Source organism: Seriola dumerili, unplaced genomic scaffold, assembly GCF_002260705.1.
Source record: "Seriola dumerili isolate Sdu_G_001 unplaced genomic scaffold, Sdu_1.0 BDQW01002628.1, whole genome shotgun sequence".
Taxonomy (NCBI): Eukaryota; Metazoa; Chordata; class Actinopteri; order Carangiformes; family Carangidae; genus Seriola; species Seriola dumerili.
Genome location: NW_019176883.1, coordinates 351,688 through 369,461, shown reverse-complemented (window position 1 = coordinate 369,461; position 17,774 = coordinate 351,688). Strand labels below are relative to the sequence as shown.

The window sequence follows — 17,774 nt, the reverse complement described above, 5'->3', positions numbered from 1 at the left end:
GCCTCTGAGCTGTGTACTCCTGTTGATTTCACAATAAGGCTCTGAATGTTCCCGAATAAACTCTTCGCACTCGCTGTTCATATAACTTTGTTTTTTGGTAATCAGTTGTGTGAATGAGTAGCAGGCTGTGTGTGAAATGCTTTTAAATGCAGACGCTCTGGGGCAAGAAAAATCTGTCATGACAGTGAGTCAACTGTGACTAATTACAGGCCCTGCAGCTCCACGCCCTGCCTCCTCCAAGAGCTGCGAGTTTCTGCGCTCGAAAAAAATACAATAACATCACAGGCTGCTGAGGAATCTGCCTCTGAGACTCCGACAGAACTTGCTTATCCTTGTGTGCATTATTTACTTGACATACATGTCCTCTTGACCTTGCATGCCATGAGCTATTTGCACAAATCTAATGTAAATATTATTCTCTGTGTGCCTGCTGTTGTACTAGTCCAAAGGTTGTTGTGGCTAATAACAATGAGAACAAAGGATCTTGGGTTTGACAGACTGGGGTGGGTGAGAGTTAATATGGGCAGTAAAGATGCTAATGTCCTGTATTATACTGTATCTCACACCAAGAAACTACTGCTGAATATAAAAAAAGACTCTACACCACCACCAGAGGCTGAAACTCTTCTCTGAATGCTGATGACATTCCTGTTGGTTAGCTGGCATTTTAACACACCACAGCAATTTAGCAGTTGGGTGCTCTGGAGTAAGTTTCACATTTGAGCAGTTAATTAACAAAAACACCACTGAACAACTTAATTCTTTAAATGTGCAAAGAAAAGCAGCTTTTACAGTCTGATTTTAGATTCCAGAGAGTAGACGTCCTGACATCATGCCATGCTTCTGTAACTCAATACAATCCCCCATTCAAGGTCCCATCCAGTGTAAAGGTCTCTGTCCATGTGTAGTGTGACTATAGATCAGGTCTAGCTTCTATATTAATACTGTGAAAGTATCAAAGCCTCAGTCCACAGAGAAATGCACACAGCCTGTATTCAGAAACTGAGCCTTAAAACCAGCCGTCAGGACTTCTGGAACTTTGTGATGTCACAACGAAGCAGTCACCAAGCCCCGCCCACCTGGACCCACCATCCAAACCTTGCAGGATTTGGTTTCTCTGAGTGTTTTTAACCTGAAAATCTGCTTTTTATTAGATCACTCAGAAAACAGTCAGCCAATCAGAAGAGAGGCTCAGAGCCTCCTCTCTTCTGATTGGCTCACCAACCTGTTGTTACTAGAGCTGCAGAGAGAAGCCTGAGAGAGGAGATGGAAAACTACACTGAGATGGTTTTTGGTTCTTAAAACCTCAAATAAATCTTCTTATGGATCAACACTTCAAAATAAAACACAGAAGAAGAGGAAAGTACGGAGCTTTAAGGGTTATTTTGTGGAAAAATTCAAACGTGTTCCAGGTATTAACAATGGATATTCTCAGACAAATGAGTATCTACTGCAGTGCGAGTTGGATTGTCGTTAATCAAGCTTAAAGACAATTTAATAACAGCTGTCATGAAAGTGTAGACACAGCACAACAGTGTGTGTTTTAAACATCAGTTTCTCAACACTTTTCCAGCTCTTTGTTTTACTCTCTGCTGCCTAAAATGAACTGTGATATGAGTCATGCTCTCAGTTGGAACGGTCATTTTTAACATTTGATTTCCACTAAAAAAAAGAATATAAAAATATTGCACTTGGCCATATTGATAATATTTTGATTAATTGTTCAGCCCAACGTCAGAATGAGGGAAAAAAAAATGAGTAACAGTATTTCAAGGGGAAAAAGACTCTGTATCTGTGGTGAGGGCCAAATCTAACACACACACACACACACACACACACACACACACACACACACACACACACACTAGCATCTGATCATTAACAAAATGTCAATATGCTAACTGCTGCTATCAAATGAGAAACATCAACAGAATCGACAGCCTGTCTTTAAAATAAAACTGTCTTGACTGGCTCTCTAACGGGACTCGTAGTAATTATCTCAGCCCGTTTCACCATTAAGGGTTAAACAGAGTCTGTGTGTGTGTGTGTGTGTGTGTGTGTGTCTGTGTGTGTGTGTGCGACTGTGACTCTGCAGACTCAATGTTTTACTGTCATGTCTCTATAGGAGGCACCAGAACATGACCCGGTCCACGGAGACAGAGGGCAGGTCGTCTCAGTCCGTCCAACTGAGCTGGCTTCACTCTGTCTCGCACTTTGTAATTAGAAGCGGGGCGGACAGACGCCTTCTCACACAAGCACAAACACATATAAAGGCTTTTCAAAAAGGATCCTGTCTCTGCAGCTTCATTCAGACTGGCAGACAAGTTCAAGATGTCCACCGCTGCTCCCCCATCCCCTTTACACCCCCCCCTGCTCAGTTTAGGAAACAACAAACAATGTGGTTGCTATGGGCTCATCTGGGCGCCCTGAGACCGCATGTCAGCAGCGGTTTAGACAGCCGGCTGCCAAGTTACAGACAGTTCATGTTTGTTTGGAAAAAGGAGGAGCAACCGGGCCTGTAAATGATCTCAATTGAGAGACTGCAAGCGTTATACTCCTTCCCTCCACGAGGTCAAACAGACAAGAGTCAGAACGAGCGTCTGCAAGAATATTTACAACATTTCATCACAAACCCAAACTCGTCCAGTGATAATCACACCAATGAAATTCTTTTAGATAATTCAGAAGGTGCTTGAGGCGGTTTTCTGACCTGAGATTCCCTGCAAAAACCCTCCCACATCACATTGGAAAAGATTTTCCTTGTCAAACTCAATGTGAAATCATATCTACGTACGCTCGCTTTCACAGCTGATCAGACCCTGACAGTGAAATCCTTTCAACAGACTCGTTTTAACAAGATCAAGAAAAGCGTGCGCAAAAAAACATATCAAACTACACGTGCAGCATTAACCCACGGCTCATCAGTGTCAATATATTCAGCACTCCTCACAACGCATGTCACATTATTATCACCAAGATATTTCTCAGTAGTTCGACCGGGAGCGCAGACATGAGACTTTTCATCGGGCTTTTAAGACGATGTGAAAAACAGATCACTGGTGAATTTAACTGCAACAGAAATGGCGACCACTACAGGAAGCTTTGTAGTTACTTAGTTAAAACAGAATAATCATCTCTAGTTATACATTTCACACGGTAACTGTGGAACAGTTCGGGGGGGGGTTCGGTGACTTTGCTCAAGGACACACTGCAAAGTAATTGTAAACATCAGAAACCCTCCATGTGCTTGTACATGCAACTGACTTTACTTAACAATACTTGCCCTGTTTGTCCGGCATCTCAGGAGGAATTAAAACCCTGACATTAGTGTCCTGACTGCACTTTGATAGTAGTTGCTGGTTTTATTTGGACTGTTGGTTGGACGAGAAAGATATTTGAATATTTTATTTGAGCTTTGGAAACTTCCAATGTCTGCAGATTTGCAGATTAAACAAGAATTTGTAACTGAAAAATATTCAGTAAATTAATAGTTAGTCGCTTTTCTATTCTCAAGATTGATTTAGAAACTGTGATCAGGTACAAAGCTCCATCTCATTTAGTAAAACAAACAATATGAACATCTGTCTGACCTTGATATTGTGTGTTAACGTTAGTCATCATGTAGATAAGTGAGGAAAAGACGCCGTGTGACAAACTACAACTAAAATGTTTAGATTTGGCTTAAGAAGCAACGACAAACCCTGTGATATATTGATCTAAATTAAACCTTTAAGTAGAAGTGGTGTTTTGAGTGAATTACAGCAGTTTCCTGGTGACGTGTGTCAGACTCACCAGTCTCTCCATTTCCTGCTCTCGGAGCCTCTCCTCTCTCTGCCGCCGGTGGTACTCCAGCAGCTCGTCCTCATTGTCGCTGATTTCCGTGATGCTGTTCTTCCTCTCCCTCATCCCAGGGTGGGGTCTCCCTGCGGACATCTTCCTGTGGGCCCTGGGGCTGGCTACAGGGGACGAGCCAGGCAGGGAGCCCAGACTGTAAGCAGGAGACAGAGTGTTTCCAAAGCTGGCCTTTCGTACCCCGGCACCACCGCCGCCACCCTCCATCATCGCAGAGGTAGGTGAAGGACTGCGGGCTCTGATCCCCCTGCTGCACATCGGCTCCTCAGATGTGGACCCACTCTTTCGTCTGAGCCTGGGACTCTCTGGAACAAGCTTAGCAAGACCTGAGGGACTATCTGGAGTCCTCAAGCTGGGGACTGTCCCTGGTAGCGCCCCCGGGAGTACCGGGACCCCTCTCCGAGCCATGGAGGGGCTAAGAGGCGGCAGCTCTCTCATAGTGCTGCTGCTCGCTCCGCCGCCTCCGTTCAGCTCCAGGTTCCTCCTGCCCATGCGAGGGCTTTCGGGGGGCTGCAGTGAACGCGGATGCTGCTGTAGCGGCGATCCTTGGATGATGTGGACGATGGGATCCAAGGGAGGCTGGAAGGCTCTGGTGGGCTGGGAAAGCTGCCTGGAGGGGCTGGAGGTGAGGGAGCGATCAGCTAGAGCGGGCTGATCTCTGTAGGGGCTGGCAGGCCTTTCCTGGAGCACCGTGGTCGTCTTGGTCCTGGGACTGGAGGGAGACGGGGATGAACAGGTGGGGAATTTGGGAGTGAGTCTGGGGCTACTCGGCACAATGTTTCTACTATTGAGAGATTCATTAGAGGACAGGAGGGCGGTCTGTCGGGGGCTCTCAGACCCATCTTGGCCCAGTCCTCTGCGGCTTGGCTTGGGGCTTGGAGGAGTTTCTATTAAGACTTTCCTCTGCAGCCTGGGGCTTTCCTGGACCTTCTGTCCCGCCCCACCGCTGCTGAAGTTAGGCAGTATGGTCCGTGGCTGGGGTACAGGCGGAGGCTGGGAGGTGAAATTGTAGCTAGAGGAGCGTACAGGCACTGGCGGCAGAGAAGAACTCTGGTCCTGGGGTCCTCCACTCGGAGATGGGCTGGTAAAGCTCCCACTGCTGGCCGCTGAGGGTGAGGACAGGGGAGAAAAGGGAGGGGATGTATTCTCATAGCTGGACCCCACGGACATGGCCCCTGGGCTGGTGGGAGGGGACAGCAGATACCGGCCCCCTCCGTTGACCATCGGCGACAGGGGGGAGTGAGGAACCGCTTGGCCTCCGGCAGGCTTTTTGGCCTCCAGGGAAGAAGGCTGAGGGTCGTCCATGGCTAGGGAGTCCATGATGTCCTGGAGGTCCTTCTCAATGGAGCTGACGATCGCACTGTGCTCGGACTGGACTCTCTCTCCAGGAGCTGGGGGAGACTGGGCCGGACTGGCCTGGTGATTCCCATTGACCAAGCTCTCTGTGTCTGACAGGGGGGAGAAGACAGAGAAACAAACATCAGGCTTTGGTTTTGAAATCAAAAGAAAACCGAAACAAAGGTCCGTGAGCAACGTTCAAGACAGCAATCCACTGGTTGTGGGGCGTGCAGAAGGTTCAGTGTTTAACTTGGCAACGCCATGCAACGCCATAAAGATGAAAGCCCACATTCCTGGTACCGACTTCCTGACGCCACAATAAAACCTTCAAAACTCTCGGCTGCATTACCCAAGCTGGCCTTCCTTAACCACCTTTCACCTTCTTGTCAGCACCCGGAGAACATGACCACACCAACACAGCCCATGTCAATCTCCGTCGTTCGTCAGCACAAAGAGGTCGAGCACACTTCTCTGAGCTCTTTATATACAAGTACCTTCAATGGCTCTTACTCTGAGAGCGTCATCTATGCTTCACCCACCGTCTATGATGAGGTCTAATGCAAATCAGCCGGATGACACAACCTTACCCATCTCCTCCCTGAGCGGTACAAGGCCATTAAACAGTTTCAGAACCGTTCCCTGTCGAGAACCTCCACGTCGCGTCGTAACCTTGTCCCTACTGTTCGAGAACCATCGTCGAATCCATGTTCACCGGACCAGCGTGGAAACCGGTCAAGCATGAAGGCAGAGATAGGATTAGTGGTGAGGAAAGAAGGAAGGACACAGGCGAGGAGATGAACGGATAGACAGGCCCTGTGCATTGGATAGGGATCAGGAGAAAATGTGCCTACATAACCCAATTACTGTGTGGCCCGAAAGCAACGTAGGACACAGGCCGGGTAATCTAATCTTTACTGTCTCTCTTTAATGTCAGCATAGTAGATTATTACAGCAGAAACACACGGCCACGTGGGAGACTCACCAGCGTGGCCTTAAGGCAAGGATCAGGACACAGATCAGGTTTTATTACTGCTAAATGAAATCCGTTTAAATGCACTTCTTGTCTGTTCCAATGGAAACACGAGGGTAACTGCAGCGTGGAGTCGTCAGTGCTAACACTGAGAGGTAGAGCCGTCGTGTTCAGCGGTGTTGTAATAACATTAGGAGAGCATAAAAACTGTCTGTGCAGCGGAGGAAACGATAAAACAAACACAGGACAGAATGGCATTAGATAGAAGAGTCAATTTAGTCTCTGTTGTGTGATGATGTCAGAGGGAGACGTCCCAATAGCAAAACTCTGCTCTAAAATATAGAAGCTTCACAAATAATGCATTAGCTGTGCTTGTTCAGCAGAGATGGGAGCAGCTTCCTGCCTGCTCCCCTTTAATGACTCTGCCATACAATGAAGCTCTGCCTTCATGACAGCCTGAACACAATCAAATCTGAATGCATATCCATGGATATTACACAGCAGTGTGGTCCTGGTCCTGCAGGCGGTCACGATGGTACATTTCATCTGTTGGGCTCCAGCATGTATGTCAATGTCACATGTTTGTCACAGAAAACAAACCCGCTGGATTCTTACGTACAGGGTCAAAAAAAAAAAAAAAAAAAAAAAAAAAACGAGGGGGTGGGTGGGTGACAAAAATAAATGCATCCGTTTGCTGAAGGAAAGCCCATGCAATGATGTCATGGGATACAGACCATCGCCTCCAGTGCACCATGCAAAGCTTCATTTAAAAATCCGCCAATTTAGTGTCAGCTGACTTGCCTGTAGTACCGCGACTCTGACACGACATGACTCGAGAGATTTTATTCCACGCGACGACCTCTACAATTCGGCATTAATTACATCATCAATAATAAACATACGTCAGCAGCATCTGCCTTCCCCCCTACACATCCCTCTATCACGAGGACACACTGTGACTCAAGCGAAGAAATATGTATCGAATTAAGGGTATATTTATTGATAACCTATACGAAGGATAAAGACTGAAGTTCCAGTGCATAGCATTAAGTGTGTGATGTCACACGCTGTGTGCACGCTCCTTGATAAACGACAGAAAATCAAACAGTCATATACTGGACGGGATCTGGCGTGTGGCCGGTTCGTATCACTTCTCTCAGGCATCAAGCAGGAGGGTTACTCACATGAAGGAATAAAACAGCGACCCCGGTCAATGTCAGTGCGGTTCACTTGCTATGTGACACACATTGAGGCCCACATCCTCCGGACACCGGTACCGGACCGGCTGTGACGGAGCCCCGCCGAGCCTGGCTCCACACACGCCGAGGGAGAGCTGGAGACTCACCACCGAGGTGATATTTCAGCCGGGGGTTGGGGTGCTAGGCACCGCCGCTGCCTACGGTACCACTGGCGTCAAGTTACTTAGAACGTAACGCGGCGTTTCCGGTTAGAACTTTCAAAATAAAATTCTAATTTAGTTTAAGGGGTCGTGGAAAATACTTAATACTGTAGATGTGCTGTTCTCGTTTACAACCAATAAGCAATAGTTCAATGTACGTTTTAATGTCCTTTTCAGTGTGACTCTGACTTTTAAATGAGTATGTTTATCACTAACATTGTCCCAAATATTTTGAAAGGAAAACAAAATTATGGCATTTCAACTGTAGCTCCTACATTTCAAGGACACATAGGTTCAAACATAAGACCAATCAGCTCAGAAAAAATATATCTCCTGAATAAGCCAATCCTTTGAAATGATTAAATATTGTGTTGTATTTTGAAGGCAAAATCGTCGTACTTCCGGTGTCATGGCTAACTTGATGTAGCTCTTTCCATCCAGGCTGCTGTGAACTACTGGGAGTTTTACAGCGCTCTTTTAAAGAGTCACAGCAGTTGACTTAATGGCTTGTCGCTGTTATTTGTTTCTCTAATGCAGATTTTAGATGAGACAGGAGACATGCTTTTTATGATGCGTTTTAGAAACAGGTGCAATCACCAAGGCAACATATTAGTTTAAATAACAAAAGCTTCCAAGGAGAGGCTGCAAGAAAAGAGTTTTTTTTTCTTCTTTCTAATGGAAATTAATTCCTTTAAATAAATAATAACTGAACCCACAACCGTTTTTATTTGACCATGAACGTCTTTGAATTTGTTTGTATGAAAAAAAAAGAAGCTTTTGCTGGATTTAAAATCCATCATGACACATTTAAAAACTAGTGGTGGAGGAAATATTCCAATCTTTCACTTGACTAGAAATACTAGTAAAAATCCTGCAGTGAGATGCAATGAAAATATTTTTTATTTATGTCACATAGGTAGAAAATACTATTACCAAAATGTATCAAAAGTAAAAGCTCTCTGTGTCCGTGTCTGTTGTTATAAGTTATATTACTGGATTGTTACGTATGTGTAAGATGAATTTTTACTGCAGTAGTTGGTCAAGCTGAAGTAATTTTTCAAACTTTTTTATATACTATATAAAGTAGTATGAAATGGAAATACTTAACGTACAAGTACTTCTAATGGATATTAATGCACAGTATTTTAATAAATGCACATTATTATATTCTACTGCTGTTCAAAAGTCTGCTTGAACCTGATTCTGTACTTTCAGAATATGATACAGCCTAAACGCACATAAACTCAGAAGTCCAAATAAAAAAATTAATTCAAGTAAACACAAAAAAACTAAAATTTTTAATAGGTTATGTGTGTCATTCCCTCTGGCTGAACTCTAAATAATAGTAGAGACCTTATGTGAAATATTAAAAGGGATGATAATGGGGATTAAACTGGTTTAGAAATGGAAATTAAAGGGCAGGACAGAGGTTCTCAGTGTGTTGTCAAAATTATCTAATCCTGTTTTATTGATGGACACTTTTTATTGCATAATGAAATAAAATCAGAGATTCAACAGCCATATGGTGCCGCACTGCAAACACAATAACAATCAACTGCTTCACAAACATTCGGCTCTGTCAAGCAGCCAGCGACAGATACAGCGGCCAAATCACAGAAAGATAAAGGCCTTTTGTTGAAAAGCGAGGCGAGCACCCATCCAAGGCAGGTGGGTGGGTGCAGGAAGGGACAGAAGGGGAAACCCAGGGAGGGAGGGAGGGTGGGGAGATGGCAGACAGTAGAATGAAAGTGGAGGTTTATAAATAGTTTGTGAAAAAGATACTGTAACCACAGCCGTCGGCCACTTTAAGTAAGCAGCTCAGGGTTCACAAAGCCGTCTGCTGGCCGGGCACAGCGGCACAGGAAACGTCCAATCAGTGAAGAGGTGGTAGCTGGAAGACAGCTGGCTGAAGACAGCTGGTCAGTGGACCCAAACTGACCTGGCACAGCTCAGCAAAACCAAACAACAGACAGGTGAATGTGAAAAATACAGCGGCACTGCAGAGCTGCGTGTTCACATGCATCACATCAGGCGCATAATGAGCCGTCGTCAGAGGAGCGCCGAGATCAGCCACGATGCAAAGTATCTTTACAGCTGATCAAAAGCAATTGATGAAACAAGTCCAGGTGCTCAGTAGGAACTTTAAACCGACTTCAACTGGACACACACTCTCACAACATCTGTACAACATCTGTCCAGATGGTGATTATCAAACAAACTGCAGCCAAGAGTTTTTTTCCCCCTCAAACTTCAACATCTAAATGTCTTTTTTTTTTTTTTTTTTTAGTTATTGGGGCAGTTCAGGAGGTAGAGCGGGACGTCCACTAATTGGAAGGTCGGCAGTTCGATTCCCGGCTCCTCTTTGTCCACATTTCAAAGTGTCCTTGGGCAAGATACTGAAGCCCATGTGAATGTGCAGGTATGGTAGAAAAAAAAGCTCTACACTTGCAGGGAAAAGCACTTTCTGAATGGGTGAATGTGGCTTCCACTGTGAAGCACTTTGAGAGATCAATAAGACTAGAATAGCTTAAATAGAAAGTACAGTTCATCTAAAACACTGCGATTTTTCTGCTGACCTCTTGGTACGTGGCCTTTTCTATGTGATGCATCCTGATGCTGATGCTAAAGAACATGAAATCTTTTGTTCTTTTCGAGCTTCGGGACAAATCATGATTTTAATCTCTTTTTTTCATGTTAATGCAGGACTATAACTATAATACATTAAAGACCTTGCCCACCTACAAGTCTGTCAAAATACAGGTTATCCCATACAAGTTTGATTTATTTAGTAAATACAACACTGCAGTTACTCGGTCCTGCCTTATTTATAATTAAATTATCAATGATAAAAACACGATAAAACTAAAAGCTTATTTCCATTGTGGTCCACATCTACAGAAGGTCAGTGTTAGAAGCTTCCGCACAGGTTAGGAAAGAAAAGTCCTCACACTAATTAATGTTCTCTAACAGGAAAGGAGTGCGCTGACAGCTGCCTAGTTAACTTTAGTGACATGACAGAATAACGTACTGGGAAAAATGTGGCCCCTGGCCCATGTATTTTAAGGAGCAAGGAATAAAACTTTACTGCCCTGTAGCACAAACTGACCATAACAACATATATCAGCAGGTTTCACAACCACTGTACGCGTTTTATAAACTGATATCAGTGTTTGATTTCAGGCGGAAAAGCTGGGAAATGTATAATTATTACATAAAAATGCAGTGTGTCAGTTGGGTTTAGCTGGGTTTGGTCCAGAATTCATACACAGATAACAAGTGTAATTTCTCTCCAAGCAGATATGACCGATATGCCCTCTTTATCATGGGAGTGGTATAAGCGCTCCTCGTCTGAATGCGACGCAGGAATGCATAATTGGGGAAAATGGTATGTTTCTAAAACAACGGAAGGCTTTCATTACCGGATCAGGAAGTCCAGAGCGGCCAGCGCGCCTGTGTGCTATACTTATCCCCTGGTGGCAGCAGCGTCAACTCAACGGTACCAAGAGGGAAATAACAGGACGCTCTGACAGATCCCTGGTAGGAGAGCCCGCCAAGAAAAGATACACTTACGGTTATGAGCCTGCGACGAGGAACATTCACAACACACACACACACACACACACACACACACATGCAAGCGGCTAAAAACTTTTGCCTGGAGACATAGAGGAATGAGATGCTCATAAAACATGCATGGTGTGAACTCCAGCACCAGGTCCCAGCTGGGCGCCATTCAGGCTTCGGGGGTTCAACGGGTGCCGCATTTTAAAGGCTGACACTGACAGTCGGTCAACGGTCTTATAACGGAGCTGCAGACAGGAAAAACAGGCGGCTTGTGCCTTTGTTTAACTGTATATGAAGAGATTGTTCTATTTTCCACATAAAATCTCTTTCGTCAGAAAAAGGAAAATCACTAAAACCTACTCTTTCTTGTGCCGCTGCACTTCCTCCACCCTAGGCAGGCTATAAAAAAAAAAAGGAGGAAAAATGCCGGAGGTTTACTGCTGTGCAAACATCCACCTGTAAAATAAACGTCCCTGCTGCTCCGCCTCACCACCAGCCTGTTGGCCTCCGCAACAATCTGACCCATTCATCACATATAGGCCGAGCTGAAACTGGAACTTCACGAGGGAAACGCTCTTTCTAGGCTTTTTTAGCCGTGCGACAAAGGGACAGTGTGTTTTTATTCACAGTGGGCCTGTGTTAGTGGAAGAGGAGGGCAGACGGCGTTGAGTGAGGATATACAGTGAAACGCACAAATGAACTTGGTGTAATACGAGGACGCGCGTGGGCGCCACACGGTACCTGCACACATCCTGTAGTCCCCGGTGGAGACGCTTCCTGCCTGCGGCATCATGCTCTTCATCCTGAAGGCTTCTTCAGGGTGGTTGAAGCGGAAGAAGTTCGACTGGCCAAAACACAGCATACAGCCTGGAAGACAGCACAGACAGCATCGGTATTCATTTGTCCCACACACACCAACAACAGTTTAAACATTTTTTCTTTTACAGTTTTAGGAAATTAAATCAAAGTTCAAGTTCTCTTAAATTGAACAGTTGTGTCCCTCCATCACTCTGAACACAGCAACATATGCTGAATTGTTGTAATTTACTGACTACACGCTGTTAATTTGGTGACTATACGTCATTACTAAATAAAGGAATAGTCTGACATTTAAGGAAATATGCTTATTTGCTTTCTTTTCAAGATTTAGAGGAAGATTGACACCACTATCATGCCTGTATCTTAAATATAAAGCTAAAGCTGGGAGGCGATTAGCTTAATTTAGCGTAAAGACTGAAAACAGCGAAACAACAAAGTTTTAAAGCTCCATATTTTCCTCTTCTCCTGTCTTTTATTTTGAAGGGTTGATCCATAAGAAGATATATTTGTGGTTTTAAGAACCAAAAACCATCTCAGTGTAGTTTTACATCTCCTCTCTCAGGCTTCTCTCTGCAACTCTAGTAACAACAGGTTGGTGAGCCAATCAGAAGAGAGGAGGCTCTGAGCCTCTCTTCTGATTGGCTGACTGTTTAGCAGATTAGACAGTATAGCAGATGTCAGGTTAAGCCAGGTAAAGACAGGTAGGCCAGTGTTTTAGAAGGTATAGTTTCCATTTTTAAATCAAGTAAACAAACCACAGGATGCGGTTTGATGTGTTCATGTCAATCTCTTTACCAGAAGACAATATAATAACAGGAGCGTCAGTGGAGCAGCACAAATTAGATACTGCACAATCAAGTTTCTTCAATATACATGATGTAATGTAGTTGATTTGCAAACGTGTAATTCGATAGCTTTAAAGTATTGCGATGTCCCACTGTATTTGTGTTTTGAAGTTGCAGTCAGCGGAGGCCACGGCAGCCTTCACACTGCTGACGCTGCAGCTCTGCTGACAGCTCTGTGCCTCTGTTTGGATCTGACTGTTTAGAAAATGAAGATTATAGTTACATAATTGAACGTCACTATAAATGTGATAAGAATTCTGCATCTTTCAACCCAATCTGTCCCTTTAACTCTTGAAAGGCGACCTGATCCCCACTGTTTGTGTACAGATTAAACAAACCAGATACAACATGTTAATCAGTAAGCTTTAGAGGCTAGCTGTTTCCTCCTGCTAAGTCTTTATGATAAGTTAAGCTAACCACCTGCTAGCTTCATATCTAACGTCAAGAGTGGTATCAATCAAGAAGAAAGGAAGCAAATAATCATATTTCTCAAAATGTCAAAATTTTCCTTTAATCACCCAACAGCTGTGTGTGTGACCCTGAACAGGACGCAGGTTGGACAGAGACGCAGAGGAGTGACATAACAGCCAGCGGAGGTAAGTAAGGTGAAAACAGGCGTCAGAGCTGCTCTGACAGCATCAGGGGTGAAACCAGTGCAAAACGCTCCAACAGCAACCAACGGGACAAAGAGACTGTGCTGACGCAGATCACACTGCGCTCACCGTCACCGACACAGACACACGAAACAACAAAGCATGAGGGCACAGAGTCTCTTGTTGTCTCATGTAAAAGTGATGATGGACGACACTTTGAGCTGATAAGCTGCAGCCGATGTAAAAGACAAAGTCGAGAAAACATCTCTAAGTATCACACAAGTCTGGGCTTTGCATCAGAAAGAGAAATTTATCATTTACACAAAAACGTTATGTTTTTATTTGCATTTCAAAACTTTTCAGTAAAGCAGGAAACTGCATCAGGGAAATGACATTTTTAATTAGTAAAATACCTTCAACTTCAAATAAATAAATCTGTGTTCTCTCCCTAAACTAAACCCATTGGTTTATACAATCAAACTGTCTGATGTGCCCCCCCCCAACATCCTGTTTCTACAGGAAATACTTCCAATTAAGGAGATAAGATGCTCTTCATATGCTGCGATGACAGAGTCCACACTGAACACACTGACGACAGACTGAATCGTCTGTTTAAAAAATATCAAATGACAAATTTCAAAGGATGTTCAGTTTGTCAGATGTTCCACTGACTCAAATTCACCAGTCCTTGCAGCCTGTGACTCATTTCAGGTTTTCAGATGTACGGCCGTCTCAGTGCATCATCACACCTGTATTGTAAACACAACGATGGCTGAAGCTCTCGCCCAGACTGGCAAGCAAACAGCTGTTAATGCTAACGCTGGCTATGTAGCAACAGCAAAACTTACAGCTAGCTCCTTTAAATCTGCACCAATCAATATTTTTATACGGATCAAATGACTGTGTGTAATGTGAATAAACCAAATGAACATTGTCATCTACTTCTAAAGCTCCTTTCAGATCTGCAGGACGTTTTTAGTGTCCTTCAGCTCATTGTTTTGGTCTTACAGCCCACAGCTTTGTTTAGGACCACAGAGGGCAGCTGTGTTCAGTAAAAGAGAAAGCTCTAACAAAGCTACTGCATGCTAGCAGCCCAGCAACACACAGCAGACAGACACATGTGGCAACTAGCTGGTGACCATAGTGGATCATTTCACAGTTAAAGGCACGTATGTTCCCTTCAGGTGTTGGTGTACACCAAAAAATAGAGCTGAAGTGAGAGTGAATATTGGACTTAATTCACCAGGCGCCCACCTCCACATGAATGCTTACATTGCTCCATATCTGCTGGATGTGTAAATAGCAAAATATGTGCTACCAAGTCTACCATACACTCTTAAAATGGGTTTCTTCTGGCCCCAACATGGCCAAAATTATAATGTGTTGCAGGTTTAAAGGTTCAGGTGAGAGACAAAGAATGCAAATAACTTTTGTCTGTTTACGAAAACTCCACATGGCACATTTAAGTTGGCAGTGCTGCTTTGTAAAATGTCTCATGCAGAGTACACATGATGCTTGTCACATGTATTTTTGAGCGCTTTGGTTCATGTGCTGGTTGATTTTTTTTCACCTCTGTCTGTCAAGAATACAGTGTGAAAAACTGAGCTAAAGTTTGTTTGTTTTTTTGCTTGAACACGTCTTCAGTCTGAAGCTGCAGGCGCACAATATTACATGAGTTATTAGTCACGGACTGACAGAGCTGATCCTCTGAACTGATCAGGCCTGTATCTACTTACATGACATAACTCAGACCCAACAAACACACTCGGTCTCTATGGCGATATCAACCGCATCGACTTTTTCCACACTGGTTTGAAATGTCGAAGCACGTAACTAATGCAGCCCCTTCATGCGCCACATGGCCGATAGCAGATAAGCAATCACATGTTTATTGCTTTCTCAATATAGCGCCGCCATTGTCCCGCCGAGATTATGAGGGGAAAAAGATCTTCCGGGCCGAGCGGAGATAAGATGCCCCGCCTGTCGTCACGGGAAAACACGGGGCCTGAAGACAGGATGGAAACTTCTCCATCACGCAGGAGGCTGAGGTGATGTACAACAAAGCCAGATGGCCTTTTATTCTGTACAGAGACACACACACACACACACACACACACACTGACAGCCTGGGAAGAAACCGCCTAATTACATCACAAGCTGTGGGCAAGGACGCAGCTGAGGCACAACGATGGAAAAGAGGTGTTTGTTATGTTTTGACAAGTTGTGTTCTCTGCAGCCCAGAAGCTGCTTCTGTCACTCAAAACTAAAAATACCGAAATTCCCTTTGTATTTCTTCTAATATGTCCTCTCTGTACCCACATATGCTTTCCAGGGTTGTGGGAGTGTGTCCCTGCACACATGAGCTATGGGGCAGGGCACAGCCACAACATTTACACTCACAATGATACCCACAGGAGATTTAGGGTCACGATTTAGGGTTCATCGAACCTGCACGTCTTTAGACTGTGGAGAGGAAACACAGAGGAAACCCACTGAGACACTCGGAGGAGGTGAAAACTTCAAGCTAGAAACAGACACCAGTCAGCTGGTGTTAAGAAGGAGGTTTTCTCCCCCATTGTCTCTCAGTTTCTCTCTGTGATATTGTCAGGTCGTGACTTTAACCTGTAAAGTGCCTTGAGGTAATGTATGATGTGATTTGGCGCTATACAAATAAAACTGAACTGAACCCTTCTTGTTTTGATTGTTAATCACACCGGTGCAGCGTGTTGAGGAGGAGTCTCAGACTGATTTCATAAGCTGCAACAAGCTCATGCAAGTTATTATTACTGCTAAAGTGTAAAGAAATTCACTTGGTTGCTGGTCTGGTAATGAACACACACGCCACTCGCTGTCATTGGTTGTTGCTTTGTTTTTTCTTTTACCTTTATTCATCCAGGTCGGCTTCGCTAAGAGCAGTGGTGGTAATAAGGGAGGGAGAAAGTGTCCTCTCACTTTTATTCTGCTGATTCTTAGGGATTTATTGCATTTCATGGTCGTCATGGTAAAAACGTCACATTTCCGTGAACTATCCACCAACATCAGTCTCTGGCAGTTCAGTAACTTTGAACAGTGTCTAGTTTAAATGTCGTTACTGGTGAAAAACAACATTCACTAATTGGTACATATAGATTTTAGAGAGGATTGTATTGTGTTTGGGTCTCGGAGCCCCTTCATGACAATCTTCTATATGCCGTCTAAATTAATTTGCACATTGCAGTGTGTCTTGCACACGTTAGGATCATCAGCTGGTAAAGAATTGCTGACTAGCACAGTGGTGCTGCTAAATACCACTTACACTGACACTTTACACTGGTACAACAAATGCCTCATGCTGCGTGAGCCGTCCAAACACAGAGTTTAGCTTATTTGCATTAGCGTTTCTGTTTCGTCTTCAGTATCTGGATGAAGTGGTGCAGAGGTTTTTAAACTTTCCATCAGCGTTCCCTTCAGTGGTCACAACACGATCCTCAACATAATTTTGGTCGGTATTTTCCACAGTTTGAAATTGTTTCTCGATATTTGGAAGTCTCATCAGCAGGAAAATGAGCACGCCATCAGTTTGGTCATGAAAGGGGAAAAACAAAAAGATGCTGAACAAGGCATCTGAGAGCAGTCGCCGGGATGTTAATACTGTGGTCTGAAGAGCCACGTCAGCTCGGCCGCCGTGTCTTCAAGCTCTCCACTTCAGCAGTCATCCGACTCCTTCACCTAGCTCCTGTTTCCTCTGGCGTCCTCCTCCCTCCACCTCCCTGACTCACGGCACACACACACTCTCCTACCTCTGACTTGCACTAACACGATTTCCCTGGTGGAGAGCAGTTCAGGCACTTCCAAAGAAATCGCTGTGTAAAAGAACGTAGCTTGAAGCGGCATGTATCTGACACAGTCATGACAGAGCTGCAGGGGTTTGGTGATGGCTCTGTGGTACACTGTGTCATTTTTAGTCAGCAGTTCTGTAAAAACAGTGACAGAGGATTCTGGGGAACAACGAGGACGAAGGTTCATAACTGCACCTCCAACAACAGCGTTTACCATATACTTACTGCTAATATGGGCCTGTATTATTAGGAGCTTAGCATGCTGCCTAGAAATAAGCTCAAAGCACCACAGTGCAGTAGTATCAGTCAGCTTCCTGTTAAATTCATATTCGTTCCAGCTGATTTCATAATCAGTAACAACAATAAGTGTCCGTGTTGTACGTTACATCAATAATACTCGAAAGTCTTTAACTCAGTTTCTTAGTTTTTACAGTTACAATCTGCTTGGAATAATAAAACTGAACACCCTGCACCATATTATTGTCATCACTGATTAGAGTGTTGATGACTTTTTCTCAATAAGCAATTAATCATTTAGTCTATAAAATGTGATAAAAAAAAAATAGTGATATTTCC

General features: G+C 44.2%; 1 protein-coding gene across 1 annotated transcript in view; it reads right to left on the bottom strand.

Moving 5' to 3' along the window:
• The window catches only part of phldb1 (pleckstrin homology like domain family B member 1), an 88,937-nt gene that overhangs the window by 43,881 nt on the left and 27,282 nt on the right, over positions 1-17,774 (bottom strand). The window contains exons 6-7 of the mRNA XM_022769295.1: positions 11,865-11,990; positions 3,793-5,300 (exon numbers count right to left, since the gene is read on the bottom strand). Of these exons, the coding sequence (XP_022625016.1) occupies positions 3,793-5,300; positions 11,865-11,990 (1,634 nt within the window). The remainder of the gene's footprint in view (positions 1-3,792; positions 5,301-11,864; positions 11,991-17,774) is intronic.